Raw genomic sequence first — 24,577 nt, forward strand, 5'->3', positions numbered from 1 at the left:
CCATCCCCAGGATGCTGTGCCATCGTGGGGACTGAGCCATGGCCCTCGCTGCTGGTTCAGAGATGGAATGGGATTAGCACTCCTGGAGGAGTGTGAGTTGGGAAAACACCCAGACCAAAGCACTTCCCTGCTTTCCAGCCCCGTGAATAATTATTCCCCAGCCAGTGGGAGCTGCTGCCTCTTCCCAGCACCTGAAAGTTTAATGCTGGGAGCAGCGTGGGGCCGGGGCCGGGAGCAGGGCACCGGTGGCAGCGGCTCCTGGCGAGGGGTCGTGTTATTTATTGATGGGCTTGGCCCAGTGCCTGGCACACACAAAGCAGCGTGGGGTGAGCTGGAGAGCTTGGAAACCCAATCCCCTCCCTGCCTGCTCTTTGGGGCTTGGATAAATATTTGATGCCCCCACCAGCTGAGTGCCAGGGAGGGGGGGAGAGCAGCCCTGAGCCTCCTGGCCCAGCCCAACCAGGGGTGAGCACTGGGCATGAATCGGGGTGACCTGCAGTGGCAGGATCGTGCTGCCAGGGATGGAGTGGGGTTATGAGCCAGCAGCTGAGGTTGGCAGCACCTGGAGCAAGGTGCAAAGCCTGGGAATGGGGTTCCTTTTGATCCCAGCCCTTGCAGCTGTGCCCTCAGGACCAGGGGGAACCTGACTGTCCGCAAAGGGGAGCCCAAAGTTCGGAGCTGGCCCAGCTCAGGCTCTGCAATGTCCTCCTGCCTTGTCCCTTGGCATCCAGGAGCTGCAGCCATGGCTCTGGGTCCTGCCGAGGCTGTTGGGGCCCTTCCTGTCGGGACAAAGGGTGATTCATTCCCACCAAACAATGCCCCTGAATCACAATTGTCCCCTCGCTGTGGGGAACAATTGGGAGCAGAGGATCATGTTCCCTGTAGGTCCAGACTCTGCACGCAGGGAAGGGAGAGATGAATCCGTGTGGCAGGCACAGGGATTCACCCATCAGGGACACAGAAAATCCATGGATTTCCATCAGAAAGAGATGAAGGATGGCTCAGTGATGCCACAGGACACACCAGTGGCACCTAGCCTGTGCCCATGCTTGGTTGCACCCCACAGGCAGCCTGAGATTCCTGGGGCACATCCAGGGGAAGGCTGGGTTTGACATCACTAAAGAGGGCAGGGAGAGCGTTTTGGTGGGACTGGGTGGGTGAGGTGGTGGTGGAGCCTGTGGTCTGTGATTCCCAATGGATGTGTTTGGGACAGAGGCAGAGACCTGCAGTAACACGGAGGATGCTCTGGGAGAGGCACTGGGGGGTCTAGGAGGCCATGGCTGGCTTGAGAGGGGGAAGGAAAAAAGCTCAAAGCCTTCCATCATCCCAACAGAAATTGAAAAAGGAAAATCCCATCCCTTAGGGAAAGAGGGGGCTGTTCTGGGGGTCTGTGGACCAGGAGCAGCATCTCTGCTGCAGGGGCACAGGTCTGGGTTCTGATGCTGTGGCTTTGCAGGTGAACGGCATAAACGTGGAGGGCCTGCGGCACTCGGAGGTGGTGTCCCACATCAAATCCAGGGAGAACGAAGCCAGGCTCCTGGTGGTGGACCCCGAAACAGATGAATACTTCAAGAAGCTGGGGGTGACCCCCACGGAGGAGCACACCAAAGGTGAGGCTTTCCTTTCCCAGGGTGGCCCTGTGGCGTTCCCATGACTCACCGTGCCATGGGTGGGATCTCAGGAGTGAGGGAGAGTCACGTTTCCCTTCTGTCTCATCCCTCAGTGGTTTCCTGAGCACCACCCAGCTATTTATAAATAGTGAGAATACACCCTAATCCAGGCAAAAAACAGTTTGTTACTTTTACATTGTGAATAATTAACTTAGGAACTCGCTGCCATGAAGTGACTGAGGCGTGGTGGGATTTGAGGGGAGCCTTCAAAGCCAGGTTGGACGGGGCTCGGAGCAACCTGGTCTAGTGGAAGGTGTCTCTGCCCACGGCAGGGGGTTGGAACGAGATGGACTTTAAGATCCCTTCCAATCCAAACCATTCCAGGATTTTGCATGGTTCTATGAACTGTTGGTCTTTGCTCCAGCGAAGGAACCCGAGGGTGCTTGGACAGCCACGGAGCAAAGCCGCTGTGAGCAGGGGGAAGGGTTTCACGCCGGGCGATCACGGCCTGGCTGCTGCAGGAAACCTTTTCCTCGCTGCTGAAACCTGGCAGGGAAAGCTGCCCGGCCGCTCCCAACCTGCTGAGTCCTGGCTGGGGGGAGCACTCCCAGGCTGACCTGCCCCCACCCCGGCTCAGCAGGGAGCTCTGTTCCCAGGACAGCTGTTCCTTATCTGCTCCCGGGGTGCTCAATGGGCAGATTTGTCCCCAGAAGTGGGTCAGACGGTGCTGGGAGCGCGCGGGGCGAGCGCGGTGTCAGATGCTCCGCGGGGTCCCAGGAGGAGCCGGGGCCGTCTGCTGGCACCAGCCATAAAGGAGCCCTTGTTCCCAGGGTGGGGATGGAGCTGGAGCCACGGATCCATCGGGAGGGTGGGTGGGTGGGTGCTCCAGCCCCTGCCTTGGCCCTGCAGCACTCGCTGCTGCCTCGGTGCATTCAGCAGAGCCCGGGGCTTGGGTCTGTCTGCGCAGTGACGGCACCTGAGCCGGTGACAAAGTGCTCTGGTAGATTCTGTTGTTTGCAGGGTAAGAGGAAATAATAATTGCACTCTTTATTCAAACTGCTTTGACCTCAAACTGACCATTTCCAAGCCTTACAGCTGATCCTGAGCACCTCAACCTTTAAGCCAATGAGTGGATTTTAAGACCTCTCAGGATTAAGGAAATATGAAAGTATTTCTAGACATAGCTCATTTTGAAATTACTTTTTTTCTTCAAGTCCAGTTCCACTTTAATATCCCTTGTGATTTGAAGCTTGCTTCCTTTTAAATTATTTAAAATTTATCTTCTTATGATACCAGAGGCCTTAACATCACTTCTGCTATGAGCTGACTCTCCTAATGCCCATTGCTCAGAGCTTGTTGTACTCTGAACGCGAGTCCAGCGTTCAATATGCTTAAATATTTAACTACCCAAATGCCACAACTGAGGTTTTTGCACCAGCATGCTCTCAAAATGAAGATTTAGGTTTCTTTTTCTAAACACTGCTTTGCCCCAGGAACCCCTGCAGTGAATGTGGCCTCCAGATTGGTCTGTAGGGAAGCATCCATGCTCAACATAATTCAGTTATTAATCTCATCATAATTAACACATCTGTTAGTCTGGGACAGATGAGGCATGATAATGCCTGGGGCAATGGCTTGATCATTGTGACTGGCAGCTTAAATGCATTAAATGTGCCGTAGTGTGGGATATTATTAGTGTAAATCATTGGAAGGGAGCAAGAAAAAGTCCAGGGTGCCTGGGGAGTGGGTTGTTTGCCACACACTGTTGTGACACCACCAAGATGCTGATTGTGGTGCAGAATTTTGAGCTGTTTTTTTAAGGTTTTTAATTAAGCAAGTTCTGAAGACAAATTAATAGTGGTCAAAAAAATGGGAGTGTGCTGCAGTTAAGGCTTGTAGAAGGTTACTTGGTCCCCTTCCTAAAAGGTGTTTTCTTCTGGTGAAAACAGGGTGAAATTGGGGGAATTCGGGGAAATCTGCAACAATGTGGCTCCCAAGGGGTGAGGGAGAGTGGGGAGGCTTCTGTGTGGGCAGGGAACCAGCCCAGGACAAAGTCAAGAGACAGGATGAGCTGGTGGGGTGGGCAGGGGAGGAGGCAGGTGTGGGATGGCAGGTGGGTGATGCTGAGGGGGTGCTTCCCTGGGCCCTGAGGATCCCGGGGATCCCAGCTGAGGGTGTTCACTGTGTTTCTCCTGTGTTGTGCAGGGGTGGTGCCTCAGCCCATGACAAACGGATCCGCACAGACTCAGGTGGGTGCTGCCCTGCCCCGGGATGTGCCCATGGCCAGGGGGAGCTGGGCTGGCTGGGAGTGTGTTGGAGTGATCAGAGGGGATCAGGGGTCTTTCCTTGGCTCCCACCTGTGCCAGGTGAGCCTGGTGGGATGACTGTCCAGCCTGGAGAGCAGGGGTGATGCTCAAAACGCCCCCAAGGCTCATTTAGCTTAACTTTGCTGCTGCTGGCTGGTTTTAACTGCTCCCCACTACAGCTTTAATTCAGGGGTCAAACAAAGCTGGTTTCAGCCCCATGACAGAGGGAGGAGGTGAGTGACATCCTGGTACTGGCAGGATGCTCTCCTTGGTGTGGGGGATGTGGGAGAGCAGCAGCTCTGCTGAGAAATCCGGGGAGATCCTGTGTGTGCTGGACCATCCCCTCCAGGCTCCATTCCCATCCCTGGAGGGACCCAGAGTAGTGGGATGTCTGTCCCCACCAGGCTGGAGCATTTTTCCACCTGGCTTTTTGCTTTTGTCTAAATCTGTCTTTGCACAAACCAGACTAACATTTTCATTTCCCCCAGCTGAACGGAGGATCCACATCTTCATCTCACAGTGACCTGCAGAGTCCTGGGAAGGAATCAGAGGTAAAACCCCAAACACTCCCCCTCCCTTTTACACCCTGGTGTAGGTACAAACCTGCCTTATGGAGCTGTGTACTGACATATTTTCAGCTTGTTTCCCAGACTTGGGTTCACTTGTATCCACCCAGCAGCCAAAATCCAGAGTTTTCTCTCATCCCCTGCACTGTGGATGAGTGTGGGAGGATAACTCCTTCATGTGACTGATTGAGGGCTCAGGACTCTCGGGGTGATGTTTCTTCCCCTCTTTGTCCTGGGGACAGAACAGCTCATGGGGGTCACGTGGCCTCTCCCATCAGCAGCAGATGCTCCACGAGGGAATGAGTTTTGGAAGGGTGTGGTTGTGTCCTGGCTCTGGGAGGACTCTTGTCCCTTGGGGCATCATGACCTCAGGGAGGAGGTGGCTCTGCCCCAGATGTCCAGGGTTAAGGGCAGCAAGAGTTAATTGGCCCCTTGCTGGGCAGTGACTCCTGCCTGAGGAGACTGAAAGGAGGTGTGAGATGAAAGGATGTCTGCAGAGTTTGGGATCTTAAGTGTAGTTACACTGGCAAGCTCCAGGACTGGAGGCTGGGAAGCTGAGGGTGGCAGGGCTGGGAGTCTCCAGTGCTGCTGCCAGGACCAAGACAGGCAAAAATTTGAAAAAGCCAAATTACTTTTAGTTTGGAGCACAATGAATTTGTCACGGTTTTTAAAGGAGCTGCTCAGGATGGGAGGAGCTGGGTTTGGTGACTGGCAGGGCTGGGGGGGTTTCTCTGGAGGAGCCTGGCCCAACACCTCAGTGAAGGGGCACAACTTGCTAGACAAGGTGAAGGGGCAACCAGAAGTCAACACAAGGCATAGATTGGTATTCTCAGGTATTATTGATTTAGCAGGTTTTCTTCTCTTAAAATAAGAAGTAGGGGATTTGTAAAGTGCTCAAAAAATTATCTTTAGCACGAGGTTCTGCTAGAAATAGAGGAATGTCTCCCTGCAGGTGCTCTGTGGGGTCTCTGCTGTGCTGTCCCCTGCCCCAGGACATTTGGGAGCAGGAATCTGACAGCAACAAGTGCTCACAGGGTCTCTCTGAGCACCCACAGCCTCTGTGGGACACCAGCTGTGGCCAAACGCCTGCAGTCTGGCATCTCCATTTCTCTCTGAGCATTAAATAATACATGTCCTGCTCCAATGGCTGCTGCCACTAGAAAACCAGGCTGTGTCCCAGTGGTGAGCACAGCCATTCCCCCCCTGGAGTCACCTTTGGGCTGTTTCAGGGGTCACTGCACGAGAAGTCAGAGTCCCTGGGGTGGAAAAACTGGAAAACTGGTCACAGTGCTGGAGCACAGGGGTTCCTCCCACAGTCACTGTTGGGCTGTTTCAGGGCTTGCTGTCCCACCCCTGCGTTAGAAGCCAGAGTCCTGGGGCTGCTGGGGGGGTTGTCTGAGCTCAGTTTGGGTCAGTTTGCTTTTGTTAAGCCACAGCTAAACAGCCAGAGCTGTTATCTCTCTGTGCTGGTGGAAGGCCCTGCCCATGGTTATCAGCAGGGTTTGTGCAATCATTATTTTGGAGCTGGGCATGTGTGGTGGGGCAGCAGTGCCAGCAGGAAAACTTTAAAATGTTTCCTGGAAACTGAAGGTCTCCACTCTGTGTGTCTGCCCACTCCTGACACGAGTGCAGCCCTGCAGCTCCGGGTGCAGCCCCTGCCCCAAACCCCCCTGGGCACTTCCCCCCTGCCTGGCTCCAGGCAGCAAGCAGGAGCTTTGGATTGTGCCCATGATGGAGCTGCTGGTGGTTTGAGAGGCTCAGAGACCCCAACAGGGGAGTAAAAGTGTTTTGATCAGGACACTAACTGCACCCTGAGGGATGTGGGGATGTGGTGCTGCAGCACCATGAGGGTCAGGATTGGTGGATTGGAGTGTCTGGCACATGGGGTTTCTGCCTGGGGACACGTTGCTGCAGTGGCTTTAGAAAGAAGAGTTAAATGTGGGGATTGGTCACAGGTTGGGCTCGGTGGTCTTGGAGCTCTTTTCCAACCTCAGTGACTCTGGGATTCTGTGAGATGCCTCTCTGGGGTGGAACACTGTGGGACACCACGTCCTTTTGGGGGCCTGCCTGGAGTGACTCCTCCTCTCCATTCTCCCCCCAGGACGGAGACGGGGACAAGAAGGACCCGTTTGAGGAGAGCGGGCTGAGCCTGAGCCCCACGGCCGCCGAGGCCAAGGAGAAGGTGAGGGCCAAGCGGGTGAAGAAGCGAGCGCCGCAGATGGACTGGAACAAGAAACGGGAGATTTTCAGCAATTTCTGAGCCTGGCTGGTGGTGCCACCACCGCCCTCCTCCCGCCCAGCCCGGACGTTTCTGAGGTGCCTACGCCCTGTCCTTCAGTGTCCACGTGAGATGCTTTGTGCTCTGCTCTTCACTGGTTGCTTTTACAAGGCATATTTTAAAGCCCTTTTTATTTTTGTTTTTTATTATTATTATTATTATTATTGTTATTATTATTATTGTTGTTGTTACTCACCAGCGATTCTCATAAGACAAATGTGACCAAAGCTCCTTTTCTTGCTTGCTCTTGAGCCCAGCTCTGGCTGCCCGCCGTCCCCCGTTCCTATGAGAAAGGACTGGAAGAATTTTAACTCTTGTTTCCTGAATCATTTAGGCTTCTGTTACTTCTTTTTTTTTATTTTTTTATTTAGGGGTGTTTGTTTTGGTTTTTTGTGGGTATCCCAGAGTGAGCCCCATGGGATGCTCTGTGCCCCTGTGCAAACATCTCACAGCTCGTGGTGGGTGCCCACAGGGTGGGGTGTACCTGGCACCCCCTCCCCTGGCACCCCGTGTCCAGCATTAGCTGATCCCACGATGGGAAAATGGACTGTGGCTGGAAATGGCTCCTGTTGGCTTTGCTATTGAAGCGAAAACGTTTGTTTTGTTGTTTTTGTTGGTTTTTTTTTTTAATCGAGTCCCATATGTTTCCAGTTAGTTTAGGAACTTCCCTCCCACCAGCAGCTCCTGCCCCGGCAGTAAAAGCCCCTTTTTCATCCTCGACAGCTCTGCAGAGGGGAGAGGGCAGGATTTAAAACCCAACTCCAGCACAGCCCTCACCACCTGCAGCCGTGGAAGGCAGGGAGGGGGCCGGTCCTGCCCTGCGGCGCACGGAGACCAGAGACACAAGATGCTACAAAAACCTCTTTGGACAGGCCTGGAAGTGAGGACAAACCAGCTCTGCTTCCAGGGGGGAAGGTGGGGCTGTGGCTCGAGCTGTGGGCTCGGCGTTGGGAAGCGGGGCTGGGCTGGAGCTGGAGCGTGTCTGGTTCCCACCTGGGCTGGAGTTTGGTGCCTCCAGCCCGTGAGTGTGTCTTGCCATTGGAAGGGCATCCTCCAAAGCTGTGGGTCCGTGGGGCTGGAGAAGAAGCTGGCAGTGGTGCAATGGAACGGGCAGTTGCTTTGGCGTTCTGTGGCCTCCTCCAAGCCCCTGCTCACGGCATCCGAGCCTCCCACGTGTATCTTTAAAGCATTACAGATTAAGCCCATTTCTGCTCTTTATGACTTGCCTTTGGCTGTGTGAGGGAAGGTGCCTCAGCTGAACTGCACCACTCACAGGTAGCAGAGGTGTGTTACCGGGGCAGTGTCGGGCTGTGACAGGGCTGTCCCGCTCCCTCCCGTGCTCCAGCAGCAATTCCAGCCCGGGCTGGGAAGGGACTGGGCACAGCAGGACAGTGGAGCACAAACCCCCTTTTCCCAGCTGAAAGCAAACAGCAGCAATCAGCTGGCTATCAGTGACTCACAAACAGAGCTGTGATTGTGCCCTGCCTCACTCCAGCACTGCCGAGATAAAAGCCCTTGGGTTAGTCAGCGTGCTACGGACATGGGAACGGCTCTGTGTGTATTTCCTAAGGTATTTCCAAAATATGGAGCTAAAAGGTGCCTTATACCATTCTCTGCTCTCCTCAGCAGCAGGCTGGGGCTCAGCACGGGATGTTTGGCTTCCCCATGGGGAGCAGCTGATGTCTGTGGCTCTTTGCTGCTGGCAGGAGAGCGTGGAGAGCCTCAGGGGTGCAGGAGATGAGTTCTCTTTAGGAAAGTTATCTTTCAGGGTTGTGGATGGGCTGAACAGGTTGCATATGATGACTTTGGAGAGGAACTGGTACAGGTGTTTGGCTATCAGTGACAGGCAGGCAGCAGGATCAGGGGGCATGTGGAGAGGTTGCCTCCCCTCAGGGCTCTGCCATTAAGACACCCCTTCCCTACCCCTCCTCAAGTTACCTGCTCTCTTTTGGGCCCCCAAAATAGGATCTTCTATCAGTGGGTAATGTTTGGAAGGAGCTCTTTTTCATGGTGTGCACGTTGCTTCCTGTGCCCGCATCGCCAAACCCCGGCAGTGCCCGGGCTGCACAGGGCAGAGCGTTCCCAGGACACCCTGATACAGCTCAGAGAGCAAAGACCTGTTGTAAATACCCCATTTCTCATCCAAGACTGCTGTAGTTGAGGTGGGGGGAAAAAAAAAGAACATGTAGTTTTGAATGCAGATCAAAAGAAATCAGGTGTGCAAACCCGTACTGATAAGATTTAAAATCTTAATCTCTGCTTAGTCCATGGAAACTGCTCCTGGTTGAAGCGTTACCATATTCCTGACATCTTGTAGCTCAGTAGTAATTATTCAGTTCCTGTACATTTAACTTGGAAAAAAAAAATTCAATAAAAGTATAAGGCTGTCAGCTGCATTGCAAAACCATAATGTACACTGTAATGTCAGTAATAAACTTGGTCTCCCATGTACCCAGGACTTATCTGCTCGTTCCTCAGCTGCTGCAGGGAACTTCAGAGCGGAATTGTAGCCGCCTTTAGCACATTATAAACTTTGCTTCCTCCCTGGCCCGCTTAAAGAGGAGCTGAAATTATTCCTTTGAAGCTCCACAATGAAGTCAGCACTGCCCTTTCTTTGAAGAACAAAACAGGGGTGGTGGTGTCCCTCCTGGCAGCTCCTGAGAACACAAGCCTGGGTCCTGTGGCCACTGTAACCCTTGCTGGCACATTGGCTCATCTGTTCCTGTGTGACCCCCTGCTCTTCTGCTGCCAGGACCCAAAGGCTTGTCCAGGCAGTGATCACCTCTGATGCTGGCTTGGGAAGGCTTCAGCTGTGCCTTAAAATCACAGAATCACTGAGGTAGGAAAAGCCCTCCCAGCCCATGGATCCCCCCTGTGCCCCATCCCCACCTTGTCCCCCAGCCCAGAGCACTGAGTGCCACAGCCAGGCCTTCCTTGGACACCTCCAGGGATGGGGACTCCAAACCTCCCTGGGCAGCCCCTTCCAAGGCCTGACCACCCTTTCTGTGAAGAAATTCCTCCTGATGTCCAACCTGAACCCTCTGCTTGAGGCTGTTTCCTCGTTGTCCTGTTGCCACCACACCTTGTTGTGGCAGAGCCCCTGGCAACCCGGGCTGGCAGGTGGCTAGCAGGGGTGTGTTGCCTGCTCCCAGCTGGCAGGGCTGGTTGCCATGGTCTCAGCTTTGCTGAGGTCACCCACGCCCTCCTCTCCCTGCCCTGTGTCACACAGACGCCAGCAAATCCTGTGGGTGCAAAAAAGCTCCCACCACCTTTATTAAATGTGTATTTACAAGCAGCAGCAAGTCCCTGAGGACAAAGCTTTTCTCCACAATGACTCAGTGTGGCACAGCTGGGCCCTGCTGAGGCATTCACACAGGCTGGAGCCTCCAGCACTGGCACAGCAGGATTGCTGCACTCTCCAAGCCCCTTTTTCCCCTCGAGAGCTGAGCCAGCAGCTGCTCCCTCCCGAGGTGCTGAGCTGGCTCCAGCAGCTCCTGTTCCCTGCAGTCACACAGCCAGCCCTGTGCAAGGCCCAGCTTTACCAGGGCCCAGCTCAGCTGCTGCTCAGCCCAAGCAGCTTTGTGGCTCTCCAAAGGCTGGATGATCCCTCAGTGTTTCTTGGCAGCTGGGCAAATGTCCTGATTGAGGCACTGGCTGCAGCGAGGGTTCACAGGCAGGCAGGTCTGCTGGCCAAAGCCCACCAGGAGCCAGTTGATCTCCCTCCAGAGATCCCTGCAGTGAGAGGAGAAACATGAGCATTCCTATACAGCTGCTCAGAGGGGTTAGAGAGCAGCCTGTGCTGTTTGAGGATCCCTTTCCCCTACTGCCTGTCCTTCCTGGCTTCCCCAGGAGCCTGGAGGCGACTCCCAGCCTTTCCTGATCCCTGCTAGGAACAGCCCTCCCAGTCTTTCCAGATCCTGCTGGTCTGAGTGGGAGCAAAGGACAATGACACCAAGTGCCTGTGGTCATTCCCTTGTGCCAAGGCATGTGCCAGGTGTGGAGATGTCCCTGTGTACCTGTCAGCTGGCATTTGATACTGAAAATTAAACATCACTGAAGGCCAGAATTCAGCCCTGGGCTGATACTGCTGTGGCCATTAGGGTGGAAAAGCACACGGTAAACTTGTCAGGACAAAAATCAGGGATCAAGGACTCCAGATGCACTAATGGTGACTGATACATCTGACAGCCAGGACACACCCAAGCAGCTGAGATGCTGCTGCTGCTGCAGCTCTCTGGGAGAGGAGAAAGACGTGCAACTAGTCCCAAAATGCTGGAAGCAGGATTGTGTGCAGCCATGGCTCCTGCAGCCTCACCTGGGCAGCCAGTCCTCCAGTGCCACCCGAGTCTCCTCGGGATACTTGGTCTCCTTCTGCACCCACTTCAGCCTGTTGGCGATCCTGTGCACGTGGGTGTCCACAGCTGGGAAGGGAGAGCCCAGAGTTTAGGTGGGACAGAGACACCTGAACGGAGAGAGCACAGCCAAGAGCTGCCTGTCACAGCCCACCAGACCAGGGCCCTGCAGGGCTTCCCCTGCAGGCAGCAGGAACAGGCAGGTGGAATGGGAGAGGAGGGGAGGGGAGACTCACTCGAAGAACAAATGTGTTGTTTTCCTCCCAGGCCCAGAGCCAAAAGCATTTGGGATGGATATCTCTCCCCACGCTCACGCAATCCGAGCCAGCCTCCCTCCAAAGGTTCCCCTGCTCCAATGGAGCAGGCACAGGGCAGCCTGTCCCCCATTCCCTTCCTCCCTCCGTCCTCATCCTCCCGGTGTTTCAGCTGATGTTACGCAAATTGCAATCTCTGCCCCTTCGTTTACTTACCCAGACGGAAAACACATTTCATAATACCCACCAGCACAGGAGGGTTTGGGAGGCTTAAACGAGTGTTTATAAAGTGCTTTGAGCTAAAAAGCTCTGAATGCAAAGTGTATTATTGTTAGATCAGCAGTGATAAACCTGTCTCTAGGGCTAATTGGGCAAAACTCAGGAAACTGCTGTAAACAGGAAGACTAAGCCTTGCTTCCTAAATCAAAACTGAGCACACAATTATTTGGAAAACACTTGGCTAGTTTGGCTGCTTCTGAACTTCCCTCCCCCACAGCAGGGAGAACAACAGACCCCAAGGGCTGTCAAATGTAGAGCAGGAGCCACGGTTTGTCCAGCTGACGGTCCCCGGTGGGGCTGCAGGATCCAGCTCCTGCCCACGCCAGCCTCCAGCACTCACTCATCGGGTCACACCACTCCTGGCTTTCCCAGGGCTCTTCCGTGAAGCAGCAAATCAGTCTGGATATTAATCTGTCCCCAGGAACCCCAGGCTGGGACCTGCAGGTGATCTGCCAACAGCTCCCGGGGCACAGCTCTGCTCCTCCTGCACTCGCTGCTCGACAGACAGGGTAAGTCTGGAGCATCCCTGTGCTGAGGGAGACTGCAGGAGCTGGGCCTGGCTAGTCTGGAGAAGAGAAGGCTGAGAGGGGATCCCATCAATCCATACAAATATCTCCAAGGGGTGTCAGAGGATGGTGCCAGACTCTGCTCAGTGGTACCAGTGACAGGACAAGAAGCAATGGCCACAAACTAAACCACAACAAGTTCCATCTCAACATGAGGAAGAACTCTGCATGGAGGGTGGCAGAACAGCTGCCCAGGGAGGGTTTCTAGAGACATTCCCACCCCACCTGATGAACTGAAGGAATGCTACCAGGGTCCTGGGGCAGGAGCTGCAATGCTTCCCCTCTGCCCAAGGAATGGATCAGGCAGGATTTAGGAGAGGAATGGGAAAAACACAGTCCAACCTACCTATTCCAGACACACTGTCCCAGGCAATGTTCATGGCCAAGTGGGCCATTTTGGGCCCAACCCCTGGCAGCTGCACCAGCTCCTCCACAGTGCTCGGGATGTCACCTCCGTATTTCTGCTTCAGGATGGCTGTTGTCTGCTTTATGTACTTCACCTTGTTCTGGAAAACCAAGGGGAAAGGCCCAAAATTCAAGCTGCCCTCCCATACAGGGCAAAGAGACAAGAAAATGAACCATTCCTGAGTGTGTTCAACAGGTAAGGCCACACATGGGAGTTGTGGAGGGGAGACAGATCCTTGATTTCTCCTTGGAATTAAAACGCTGAGAGCTGGTAGCTCCAACCTCCCTGCACGCTGCAGGCTCTGCAGCCAACAATCTCATCTCGCTGGGAATGCAAAGTGCCAAAACTGGTGTAAAATCCAGCCTGCAGCCTGACTCCAGGGGGAAGATCCCCCCAGGGAAGGGCACACAGGCCGAGTCCCAGCGTGGGGGGCTCCTCTGCCTCGTGATCCCGCACTCACCCTCCAGAACCCCACGGGATAGATGATCTGGCCCAGCGTGGCATCGTCCATCTGCAGGACGCTGTCGACGGTGAGGCCGCGCTGGCGCAGGCGCAGCATCGCAGCCGATGTCACCTGGTCCTTGGTCTGGCTGGACAACATCAGCGACAGCAGCACCTGGTAGCGCATGACCTGGGGGAAAGGAGGCTGTGAGACCCCCTGAGATCTCCAGAGCCACCTCCAGGGCTCGGCTCTCCCATCCAGCACCATCTGCAGTCCAGTGCAGGATATGCTCCTGCCCAGGTTCAGCTGTATCCACCTACAAGAGACTGGAAGGGTGCAACAGGAATAATCCAGAGCCTGGATAATTCCATCACACAATTCAAGGAGAAAAGAAACACCTTCCATCTCAGCTGTCAGCAGGGAGCAGCTCTGTCTGCTGGGATCTCACATCCAAAGACACCAGTACTGAGCCATAAAGGGCCAAAGCTTTTCCTGAGGATGGGATTCTCAGAATGCACAGGATGCACAAGTACAAATGCCCAATGACTTTTTATGCAACTTCTGCTCTAAGCAGCTTCTGAGAATCCCATTCCTTTCCCACTAGGCTTCAGGAGGAACTGGGTATCTGGCTCCAGTGAGCTCCTTATGGAACCAAATCTGCAGGTCTGTGATGACAGAGACTGGGAGATGAAGGACAAACCCAGAAGTTCCTCTGCTGCTGCCCCACAAGATTTAGCCGGGCCATTCACCTCCTATTTCCCAATTATTTTTCTCCAGATGTGATTCTGTCCCCACCAGAACTAGGCAGATGATGCAACTAACCTGGAATGACCCAGGATAAAATGGGACACAATCCTTTCTCCAGCTCTCGTACAAAGTTTATAAAACCACAGGTGCTTCAGGAAAATTCCCTGAGTGCATGGAAGTAGGATGATCTCTGAGTACCAGGAAATGGTGTGTGGAGCTGAGGGTTAAAGCATCCACTTTTTCTTGGAAGCAACAACCCTGCTTCCCTAGGGAAGAGGAGTTATTTCCGTGTGCTGCACCGTTCCCTTGGCCCCGCAGCTGCCAGCCCACATGGCTGTGGAGTGTGTGACACTGTCCGGATCCGGGGTCAGAGCTCATCGTTCTCCCCAGGGATCCAAGCCCACGGCATGATGCCAGCAGCAAGGACAGCATTCCATGTGCTGAGCCTGTGCAGCTGTGTCTTCCAGACCCCTCCTTCAGAGCCCAGCAGGTCCCGCTGCTCCTCCGAGCCTGCCCATGGGTGATCCCCACATTCCCACTCCAGGGACTCCCACTGCTCCTCCGAGCCTGCCCATGGGAGATCCCCCCATTCCCACTCCAGTGCCAAGCATGGAGTGCAGCCCTGCAGCCCCAGGTCCCACCGTGCCTTTGTTTTTTGTACTGATGCCAATGGTCCCCTTGGAGGGAGGTGACATCTGCATGTCCTTTGATTGTGTTCCTGGGCTTGGGAAGCATCACCGCCCTTCCTTACAAAAAGTATCCCTTAACAGTGGATCATGAGAGGGAAGGAGGCCATCCTACAGAGGTTTTTAAGGGAAAAAGGGACATGGCTTCATGCCTTGCCAGACTGCTCCAGAAGACAGCACTGTCCCTCACATCCATGACCTCCTGTGGGACCAACCCCAGCCCAGAGTCCTGATCCACCCCATGTTTATTTTTCTGCTCTGGAAATATCCCAAGTGGGACAACATCCAGGGGCAACACGAGGATCAGGGAGGTTGGGGTCGTGTCTTCCTGTGCCTGATGGAGCAGGCAGCAGGATGCTGTTCCCTGTGGAAGTGCTGTTCCTTGTGGAAGTGCTGTTCCTCGTGGAAGTGCTGTTCCCCTTGGAGGTGCTGTTCCCTGCGGAGGTGCTGTTACCTGTGGAGGTGCGGTGCTGTCATAGCACTTCTGCACTCCCATCTCATCCACAGGAGCATCTCTGTTCCTCCTCATCTCCCGGATACGCTCCAGCTGCTCCTGCCAGTCCCTGGGCTCCCAGCGTGGTCTCTGGGGCTCAACACCATCCCCCTGCTCAGGTTCATAGGCAATGGTGATGCTCTTCCTCCTCCTGCTGCGCCTCGGGGTGCTGGGGGTGCCATGGGTCTGGCTCGCTGCAAGGGATGAGAGAGACTCCAGGCTTGAGGAAAGGCACCTTTGTCTCCCACAGAGCCCAGTGATGGCCCCAATGTGCCACCAACCACCCAGGGGACCCTGACCTGGGCTGAACTCACCCTCCCCATAGTCCCAACCCAGTAGCAACACCTCACACCTCCCCAGTCCTGTCCAGAGCCAGCACGGGGCGAGGGAGGGCTGGAAGGACCTGGGAGACAGGTGACAACAGGTGACAACGGTGGGGTCACATGTCACACTATGGGGACACTAACACAGGTGAGGCTGCTGAAGAAGCATCCCAGGGCCTCTACCAGGACCAGCCACCGGGCACTGCCACATCCCGGGCTGCGAGAGGGATGTGACAAGGACACCCAGCCCCTGTCCCAGCGGGACCCTCACTGCCCCTGGTGCAGCCCCAAGCCCCGTACCCAGCACGGGTGCCCATCAGCCCCGATCCTCCCCTCTCCCGTACCCCCGAGAAGCCCCGATCTCCCCCTCTCCCTACCCTCGATCCCCTTCTCCCATAACCCCGATCCCCCCTCCCGCACCCCGATCCTCCCTCCCCCTCACCTCTGATCCCCCCTCCCGTACCCCGATCCCTCTGTCCGTACCCCCGATCCCCCTCCCGTACCCCCTCTGCCCTGTCCCTGTGCCCAGTCCGTACCCGCGCTCCCCCCGGCCGGGCCGAGCCGCCTCAGCCCGGCCCTGCCCGCACACATGGCGGCCCCGCGAACTACCGGGCCCGGAGCGCTCCGGGGCCGCCGGAACGGGCGGGACTTCCGCGGGGGCGGGGCCGGGGCCGGGGGCCGGAGCGGAGCGGGCCGGGGGCGGCGGGGCCGGGCCGGGGCCGGGGGTGAGCGGCGGGGCCGGGGGCGCTGCCCGGGCCGGGGGGCGCGGGAGTCTGTCGGGGCTTAGGGGGAGTGTGGGGCAGCCCCCGGCCGGGGTGTCCCCGGTGTCCCCTGTGAGAGACCCCCGGTGTGTGTTGGGGTGGGGGGGCTGTGGTGTGACCCCCGCTGTGTGTTGGGGTGGGGGGGCCGCGGTGACCCCCGGTGCGTGTCCCTAAGGGGTTGTGCCGTGTCCCGGGGTGGTGGGAGGGGGATGTGGCGTGTGCGGGCTTGTTTGGGAGCATGGTGCTACAGTGTGCCGTGGTCAGGGGTGTATGAGGGGCTGGGGGGGGTCCCCCGGGCTGAGGCTGCGGTGTGACCCCCCGAGGCTGGGGATGGTGATGTGTCCCCGGGGGTGGTGGGCGTGGGACCCCAGTGTGCCCCAGGGTGATGGGCTGGGGGCTGTGTGTGTCCCCAGGGACGGTGGGCTGGGAGTCATGGTGTGTCCCTCGGGGAGGTGGGCTGGGGGCTGCAGTGTGACCCCTGGTGACACTGGGCAGGGGGCTGCAGTAACACTGGTGACACTGGGCTGGGAGCTGCAGTGTGACCCCGAGGACAGCAGGCTAGGGAATATGGTGTGTCCCTTGGGACGGTGGGCTGGGGCCGCAGTGCCCCCCCCCCAAGGGGGCTGTGTTTTGTCCCCTGGTGATGCTGGGCAGAGCTCCAGGGCGTGTCCCCTGGGATGCTGGGATGGGCTCTGCGGTGCATCCCGGGAGCACCAGTGATTGCTGTGCCCAGGGTGTGGGGGAGGCTGTGGGGCAGAGCCGGGGCTGTGTGGGGGCCTGTGCCCAGGGCAGGGGGCTGGGACTGTGCCAGGAGCAGGGGTCCTGCTCCGAGTGGGGTTCTGGGGTCCCCAAGGGGCAGCAGGCTGGGGGGAGACAGTTTCTGGAGGATATCACTGTAATGGCTGTGCTTGTTCTTGCCCTCCTCTTCCTCTTGCCATGGCAGCACTTGGATGTTCCAACGCTCAGATCTGTAAGTCCTTCCTCGCATGTACTGTGCAGCACTGTGTGCTTGGCCAGTTTGGGCTGGGAACAAACATCCAGCTCACACCCTCCAAAAAGTGTGTGTGTGTTTGGTTATACTTCACAGGTGAGCTTGTGGGGTGGGGCTGGGCATTCAGAGCTCCCAGAAATGGCACCCCAGAGCTCCACATTCACCAGGGAGCTGCAGGATGCAGATGCTGAAAGCAGGAGCAGCACAGGCTCCTCACTGTTTTCTCAGTGTTGGGCTTCTCCCAAGTTTGAAAAGGCTTCAGACAACACCAGAGCTGTTTGGAAAAGCCATGGTGTGATGCTGTTGTTGGTGTTTTCTTGCTTAAACGTTCTCCTTGTGCCTCCCTTACAAGAACCCCGTTCTGTGTTTGCAGGGCCTCAGTGCTCGGCAGCAATGGCAAAGCCTCAGAGCAAGGATTCCGGACTGAAGGAGAAATTCAGGAACCTCCTGGGGCTGGGGACATCCCGGGGAAGTTCCAAGTCATCGGAGGGCAAGCAGACAGAGTTTATCATCACTGCAGAAATACTCAAGGTGTGAGAAGTGAGCAGAGTAAAGGTGGGGAGAGTGCCTGGGTCACCTGAGCTGAGAGATCAGGAGGGCCTGCTCCTCCTCCTTGCTCTTTTGGCTCACAGTCTCTCTTGGATCATTCCCTCTCCTGATCTCTCAACTCAGTCTCTAGTGAAATGGATGTAAAAATCACCTGCTTTGCAGCTCCAGCATTTTAGTTATCCAGTGTTGGAATATTTTGGAGATACTTGATAGGATGGTGGTGTCTCATATCAGGTTACAAGGTGTTTCCCTGTTCCCCTCTTTTCTATACTCTGTGCCCAATGAAGTCTCTGTGGTAGCATTCTGAACAAGCTGGGAACTCTTTCTGTTTTATAAAAACCTTACAGTTCTGTGGAAAGTAAAAATAAAATAAAATAATTGATTCCAGTAATTGGTAGAGCAAGTCTGTAAGTAGAATAGTTGGCACACAAGGAGGAAAACACAAAAAAGGAAGAAGGAGACCAGAATTCCTTCTCCCCTTGGAGAAAGGGGTGTTTCTAGTAGGATAAATTGTTAGCTTATTTCTCCATTTCTTTCCAGGAACTGAGCATAGAATGTGGATTGAGTAACAGGATACGAGCAATCGGTCAGATTTGTGAAGTGGCAAAAACCAAAAAAATTGAAGAGGTAAGTTCCAGAGTAAGAGCTGAATTCCAGAGTAAGTAACTGAAGAGGTAAGTTCCAAGAGTACTGGAAAGAAGGAAATTTAAGCAGCAGCTTTTAACGTATCATAAGAGGCTCCTGTAGTTTAGACTGCCTTTTAAAATTGACAGTCCCAGGGGCTGGTTTGTGCTGTCCAGAGCTGTAAAAGGAAACGAGTCTTGTCCAACCTACCAGCTCTGGAGCAGAGAGGATGGAGCTGATGGGCTTCCTGGACTGACTGGAGGGACAATGCTGTGAATATTCAGGGCAGTTCATGGAAGATGATGTTAAGAGGGGTTTTCTGTCTTCTTCTGGCTGCTAATAAGAAGCCTCAAATTGTTTTTGAACTCATCTGGTAGATGGGTGAAGGTTTCTGCACAAATCTTCCCACTGAAGTGAGTGAACGAGGAACTTCAGTTCCTGGGGTGCAACTTGTCACGTAGGACGGGATTTGGTGTCTCATGGGGTTCATCCCTGGGTTCATTCATTGCCATAATTAATGACTGACCTACTGGCTAAAGATGCCAGGAAAAGCTGAGCTTTCCTGCTGTGTCCTGTGTTCCCAGCACGCCGTGGAAGCCATCTGGAAGGTGGTGGCTGACATGCTGCAGCCGGAGCGTCCGGCCGAGGCCAGACACGCTGTGCTTCACCTGCTCAAGTCGATCGTTCAAGGACAGGTGAAAACAACCAACCTGGGGAAGAAACACTGACTTAAGCTGGGGTTTGTGCAGGGGAGGAACGTAAAAAATACTGGGTGTCTCTTTTCTACGGGTTTTTGTATTTCTTGTTTTGGTTGTGCTTCGTAAATGGGAAGAGGAAGTGTTTTAGTTTAAGTCTTGGTTTGACCTCATAGCAGAACTTGTCATACAACTCGTAGAAAGCTTTTCTGGTTTGGGGCAACATTCTTGAAAAAGAGGAAATAATTTGCGTTAAGTTCAGCATAATTCAGCAAATTTTGCATGGTCTTTGCCCAGACCTTCTAGTCCCAGCCTGCAGCTGGTTTTGATGTTTCAGCATGTTAGGTATCCAAGAGGTTCTGGGTGAGACACTTTTCTAGCCTGGCCAAGTTCAGCATACTGTGAATTCTTCAGATTTCACAATGTGCTGCACAAACATGAGGCTGGATTAGCTCAAAATTGTAGTTTTCAGTGTTCTGGAAAAGCAGGGGTGGATGCTTATGAAAAGAGTAGGCATTGGTTCAATAAAAAAATATAATTTCAAGCATGAAGATTGCTGATATAAACCTTGATAATATCCAGGCCTTAACCTCCTCCCTTTTTTCCTTTGAAGGGTGAGAGATTAGGGATCCTCAGAGCCCATTTTTTTAAGGTTATTAAGGACTATCCCTCCAATGAAGACTTGCACGAGCGGCTCGAAGTGTTCAAGGCTCTGACGGAGAACGGGCGATACATCACCTACCTAGAAGAAGAGTTGGGTGAGCATTGTCCCTCCCCCTCCTCACTTTGGTGGGAATAAGTCAAGGGACAGACATCCAGTGATAAGACAGAAAGGCAGTGATATCATTTCTGGGTAGAAAGCATGTTGTAACAGGCTTTTTTTTTTTTTTCCTTTAGCTGATTTTGTCCTACAGTGGATGGATGTTGGCTTGACTTCTGAGTTCCTCCTGGTTTTAGTGAACCTGGTGAAATTCAATAGCTGCTATCTGGAAGGCTATGTAGCTGACATGGTCCAGTAAGTTGGTTTTTTAACTCATATGTGCTTATTCTTGGTAAATTAGAGGAGAAAGTTGTAGATCAATATAAAGAATTTTTTTAATCCCGTCTGGATTTGTTTCATTCCAGGCCATACCTGACATTTCTGACGAATATTTGATTTTTCAGTTCTTCCAGTGTCCAGATCTGTTTTAGTTTAACTAAATGTGCTTTTCCTATTTCATGGGGCAGACCTGGTTGCATTGCTTAGTCTCACAAAGGGCTCGTGCTGTTGCATTAGTACAGACCTGCTGAGTTGCCTTTAAATGCCACTTTAACTTTATAAAGAGGTTATAGTGCTCAGTGTCTCAGTGTTACCACCATTGCCACAGGAAAGGGAATGATGAGTTAAATAACATGGCAATTAACCTGTCTGTTTTGGCTCTTTGTAATTTGCCTAAAATCATATGAAGCAAGCAATTAAAATTAAATGTTCTTTCCTAACAGCAAGATCTGCCTCTTGTGCATTCAGACTTCATCATCTGTGGACATAGAGGTCAGTGGTTTGTGTCTCCTTTTGTACTTCAGAATTCTTTGAAATTCTTTGTGGCTTCTACAAACAAAATCAGATCATCAGACTCTTGGTTTATTCTCATCTTTCAAGAGAGCTGATACAAGATTTTACTATTTGTAAGCCATTGGATCTCACACACCAATAATAATTTTATTTATTTTAAACCAAACAGAGCACTGATCAATTCGATAAGTGAATCAATTTTTCAACAGAGCTTTTTAGAGAGAAAAAACCCCAAAAATACCTTCATCCTTTTTGACTTCCAGAGGATTTTGTGGGTCTGCCAATGAGCATTTGACCTGCTTTGTTGGTAGAGAAATGTGTAACCATTTTGTCCTTCCCTTTCTCAAAGATTTCCTTGCAAGTCCTCGACGCAGTTGTTTGCTACAACTGTCTGCCCTCAGAGAACCTGCCCGTGTTCATCATCACTCTGTGCCGTACCATCAACGTGAAGGAGCTCTGTGAGCCCTGCTGGAAGGTCAGAACCCCCTGCCTGGTTTGGTTTTTGATGGATTCACTGGTTTGGCCTCATGGATAAAGCATCAGTCGTGCCTGTGCACATCTGCTATCAACTTCAGTTTGGTTTTAAGGGTAAATTAAGAATTGCTAAAGTATTAATGGATCAGCATGTTGTTAGTGTGAGTCCTGCCACATCCACGGAGTTCTCCCCTGGGTTCCTCTCAGCTGATGTGCCAGGTTTCTGTCGTGGCATGGAAAAGGCTGGACACATTTATTTACCAAACACAGCACAACTGGCCAGCTAAATGCATATTTAGGCTCTGAGTGTTTTAACAAGTGGATATTCAGGTGTTCTCTTTGAATTTGCAGCTCATGCGCAACCTCTTGGGAACTCATCTGGGACACAGTGCCATCTACAACATGTGCAGGATCATGGAAGACAGGTAAAGGAGGAAAAACTCCTCACAAACCCGAGGAGTTCAGTAGAGGTCCTGTTGAGATGGGTGGGGAGTCAGTGACCTCAGTAGAAGAAGCTGAAGGTTCTGGTGCTTAGAAATTTATTCCCTTCCTAGTTAATTAATTAATTCCCAGCAGTTATGCTGCTGAAGTGCTCATTTTTGGGCCTTCCTGAATTTAATTTTCCTCTGTTTAAAGTTGTGGTGGAGGATTTTGGGCTTTTCGTGTTTGTCAACCACTGTGCAAGGCCCTGATGTGTAAGAGCTGGGAATTCCTGTCGGGGCAGTGTGTGTTCCTGTTGACTTTGTGAGCCCAAATAATTGCAGTATGGTCTGAAACTTGCCTTCCCTGTGTTCTCAGAGCCTACATGGCAGACGCAGCGCTGCTGAGAGGGGCCGTGTTCTTTGTGGGGATGGCTCTGTGGGGAGCTCATCGCCTCAATTCCCTCAAGAACTCCCCAACTTCGGTGCTGCCTTCCTTCCTCAAGGTAGGATGGGATGCTGGGGGAACTTTTAAGTCAGTTGTACAAATTTAGAACAAAAAATATGGTCCACTACACCAGAGATCTTTGTAGGCCCGGAAGATGAGAAGGAGAAATTGGGTGCAGGGGGAAGCAGGGAGAAACAGTGAAACAAGAGGGTTTAGGTCTTGGAGCTGAGGCATCCTCCTGGAATATCTTTTTTGGCGGGAAAAGCAAAGTCTGAATTCTTTTTAGCAAATATCTACATTGTGAGTATTTCAGCTTAAAAAAATAAAAACAAAGCAACAACTTTCACTCTTTCCAGTGTGTGGTACAAAAAGTGAGGGGCAGTGTCTTCAGGTACAGCCTCAGAGCTCTCAAAACTTCCTCATCCAGGTGCCTCAAGCAGGAATTACCGGCTTGAACTCCTGTGTCTGCGTGTAGGATGAGGCTGTGTTTGACATCTGAGCTACAGCTGAATGCAGGAGTGCAGAAATCCTCTTGAGAAAACCGTTCTTTGCTGTGTCCTTTGTGTGTAGGGACTTGAATATATTTATCTCAGGCCTCCAGGCTAATTTCCTAATTAATAAGGCGTGTTTCATTTGAATTAAGAGGCTTTCTGAGCACTACTTTCCAGCTGTTCAGTGACTGAAATGCTTTGTGTCCCAGGCCATGACGTGTCCCAATGCAGTTGTGTCTTACGAGATAGTTCTGTCCATAACACGCCTGATAAAGAAATATGGGAAGGAGCTGCAAGCTGTGACCTGGGATATCCTTTTGGACATCATGGAGCGACTGCTGCAGCAGCTGCAGGTGGGTGTTGAGCCTGCCTTGGTGGGCTCTCATTCCAAAGGCTTTGCCATAGATTTTTTTGCAAGTTACTCTCCTGTTTCTACACTCCAGTGAACTTGGGAGCTGAGGAAGCTTTAGCCCAGTTCTCACTGCTGTGCTTCTCAACTGAGCTTTCTGTTTGTATTTAACATTAACACTTTCCAGTAAGGTAGAACTCTTTCAGGGATGGTGTTATCTCTGTTTCAGGGTCTGGAGAGCCAAGAACTTAAGTCCATTGTACATGATCTTTTGACTACAGTGGAAGAACTCTGTGACCAGAATGATTTCCATGGTTCTGAAGAGAGATTTTTTGAGCTGGTGGAAAAATGTGCTGATCAGAGACCAGTAAGGCTTTATTAATGTCCTCCTTTGTTGCCAGTTGAATCTATTCTGTCACAGCTTAAAATTTGGGAGTCCTAAAATAGCAGATGGTCAGAAAATCCCAGCAAGGACTTCCATGAGCCTTTTCTCGGGGTGGGGTTGGGAGAATGAATAATTGTGTTTGCTTATACAGTAAAAGAATAATTCTTGATCTTTCCATGAAAGGAATCTTCTGTATTAAACCTGATAACATACAGAGCTCAGTCCATCCATCCTGCCAAAGATGGCTGGATTCACAACCTGCAGCTGTTAATGGAGAGATTCTTCAGGTAGGAAATCATAACTTTGTGAACTTCTTTTTAAGAAGCACTTTGAAGTGTTTCTTGCCACCTTTTCATGTTAGAGAATTTTGTTTTCTGAAGTTCTAACGTTCTGAAGTTCCAAGTTGGTAAATGACAGCTTAGAAGTGTTGTAGTCCCAGGGCACAGTACATGAAAGGATTTATTTAACAGGATAAAAGCTTTCCACTAAGTTATTTATGGTGCTTTTCCCCCCCTTTATTTCCATTGGATACTACTCCAATTAGGTTAGGCAGTTGTGTTCCACTCCACAGCACTTTGTAGTCCTGACACCAAACAAGATTTTCCTGTTAAGCATCAGGATTGCATATGGTTATTCAGTATTCCAGTTATCTGGTTTTGAATTGGAGCTCCTAAAAGGGTTCTGTGCTCTAAAACATCAACATGCAGCAATAACAAACTTGTGTCTCCTCTGTGAAATGCTGCCAAAGAGCAGCTCTTCCTCAGTGCCATGTGTTTGGTTTTAAATTTGCTCACCAGAGCACTTGTTCTTCTGACATGTGCTTCCTAGTTTGGATTGGAAATGGGTAAACTGCAATTACAGGTCTCCAGAAGTAGTAAAAGCTGAACTGGGATCTGAATTTCCAGTAGTTTTTGAATCTGATTTTGTATGTAGGGACATCAGCTGAAGGCTCAGCTGGTCTCTCACAGTTATTTGTTCCTACTCTGAAGTTTCTTATTTTACTTTAAGTTTACTTTCCTTTTCCCTCTTCCCTAAGTATCAACAACCTTATTTTACTCATTCTGAATTTGCTCTTCCCATTTTAGGAATGAGAGTCGTAGTGCTGTTCGAATTAAGGTTCTGGATGTCCTGTCCTTTGTGCTGAGCATTAACAGACAGTTCTATGAGGTGTGTGTTTACCTGTTTCTGATGATCACGTGTTATGTCAGGTGGGTGGGAAGGGGCACATTTCCAGGTGGGCTCCAGGTCCTCTCTGCTGGGGAGAGGATGCACAAAACTGTGCTTGAAATCTTGCACACACAGCTGACAGCAACATGTCAGGGCTTATGAAGGTCTGTCCTCTTGCAGGAGGAGCTGATAAACCTGGTGGTGATCTCTCAGCTGGCTCACATTCCAGAGGATAAGGACCACCAGGTCCGAAAACTGGCCACTCAGCTGCTCGTGGACCTGGCTGAGGGCTGCAACACTCATCACTTCAACAGCCTGCTGGATATCATAGAGAAGGTGAGCTCCCTGCCAGGGCTGGCAGCAC

The 24,577-nt window shown here is 52.4% G+C and overlaps 3 protein-coding genes across 4 annotated transcripts in view; 2 read left to right on the forward strand and 1 right to left on the reverse strand.

The window, feature by feature from the left end:
• Positions 1-9,211, forward strand: part of SLC9A3R2 (SLC9A3 regulator 2) — a 33,051-nt gene extending 23,840 nt beyond the window's left edge. The window contains exons 4-7 of the mRNA XM_032703464.1: positions 1,457-1,610; positions 3,816-3,859; positions 4,405-4,467; positions 6,584-9,211. Coding sequence (XP_032559355.1) covers positions 1,457-1,610; positions 3,816-3,859; positions 4,405-4,467; positions 6,584-6,742 — 420 coding nt within the window. The 3' untranslated portion in view covers positions 6,743-9,211. The remainder of the gene's footprint in view (positions 1-1,456; positions 1,611-3,815; positions 3,860-4,404; positions 4,468-6,583) is intronic.
• Positions 9,212-10,000: 789 nt separating this feature from the next.
• On the reverse strand, positions 10,001-15,928 carry NTHL1 (nth like DNA glycosylase 1). 2 transcript variants are annotated; one of them, XM_032703465.1, is made up of 6 exons: positions 15,845-15,928; positions 14,947-15,179; positions 13,078-13,248; positions 12,558-12,717; positions 11,076-11,181; positions 10,001-10,492 (listed from the first exon to the last, which is right to left on the reverse strand). In XM_032703465.1, the coding sequence occupies exons 1-6, from the start codon at positions 15,897-15,899 to the stop codon at positions 10,369-10,371; spliced, it is 849 nt and encodes a 282-aa protein (XP_032559356.1). In that variant the 5' UTR covers positions 15,900-15,928; the 3' UTR covers positions 10,001-10,368. The 2 variants fall into 2 exon arrangements, 1 of the variants encoding a protein (XP_032559356.1); XR_004359841.1 differs by having other exon boundaries at positions 10,381-10,492; positions 11,076-11,222; positions 15,845-15,922.
• A 990-nt stretch (positions 15,929-16,918) lies between these two features.
• The window catches only part of TSC2 (TSC complex subunit 2), a 31,850-nt gene continuing 24,191 nt past the window's right edge, over positions 16,919-24,577 (forward strand). The window contains 15 exon segments of the mRNA XM_032703463.1: positions 16,919-17,039; positions 17,434-17,591; positions 18,150-18,236; positions 18,818-18,928; positions 19,542-19,686; positions 19,826-19,943; positions 20,411-20,459; positions 20,830-20,955; positions 21,306-21,379; positions 21,753-21,879; positions 22,522-22,665; positions 22,891-23,028; positions 23,230-23,333; positions 24,132-24,213; positions 24,394-24,549. Of these exon segments, the coding sequence (XP_032559354.1) occupies positions 17,006-17,039; positions 17,434-17,591; positions 18,150-18,236; positions 18,818-18,928; positions 19,542-19,686; positions 19,826-19,943; positions 20,411-20,459; positions 20,830-20,955; positions 21,306-21,379; positions 21,753-21,879; positions 22,522-22,665; positions 22,891-23,028; positions 23,230-23,333; positions 24,132-24,213; positions 24,394-24,549 (1,653 nt within the window). The 5' untranslated portion in view covers positions 16,919-17,005.

The sequence above is a fragment of the Chiroxiphia lanceolata genome, chromosome 16 (assembly GCF_009829145.1).
Source record: "Chiroxiphia lanceolata isolate bChiLan1 chromosome 16, bChiLan1.pri, whole genome shotgun sequence".
In the NCBI taxonomy this organism is placed as follows: Eukaryota; Metazoa; Chordata; class Aves; order Passeriformes; family Pipridae; genus Chiroxiphia; species Chiroxiphia lanceolata.

What these genes read in the sequence shown, in the direction of transcription:
- NTHL1 (XM_032703465.1), bottom strand. Translation starts at nt 15,899, where the DNA reads ATGTGTGCGGGCAGGGCCGGGCTGAGGCGGCTCGGCCCGGCCGGGGGG. An exon ending in ACAGCACCGCACCTCCACAG is followed by an intron (nt 13,249 to 14,946) that starts GTAACAGCACCT and finishes CCTTTCCCCCAG; the next exon opens with GTCATGCGCTACCAGGTGCT. An exon ending in ATCCCGTGGGGTTCTGGAGG is followed by an intron (nt 12,718 to 13,077) that starts GTGAGTGCGGGA and finishes TTGGTTTTCCAG; the next exon opens with AACAAGGTGAAGTACATAAA.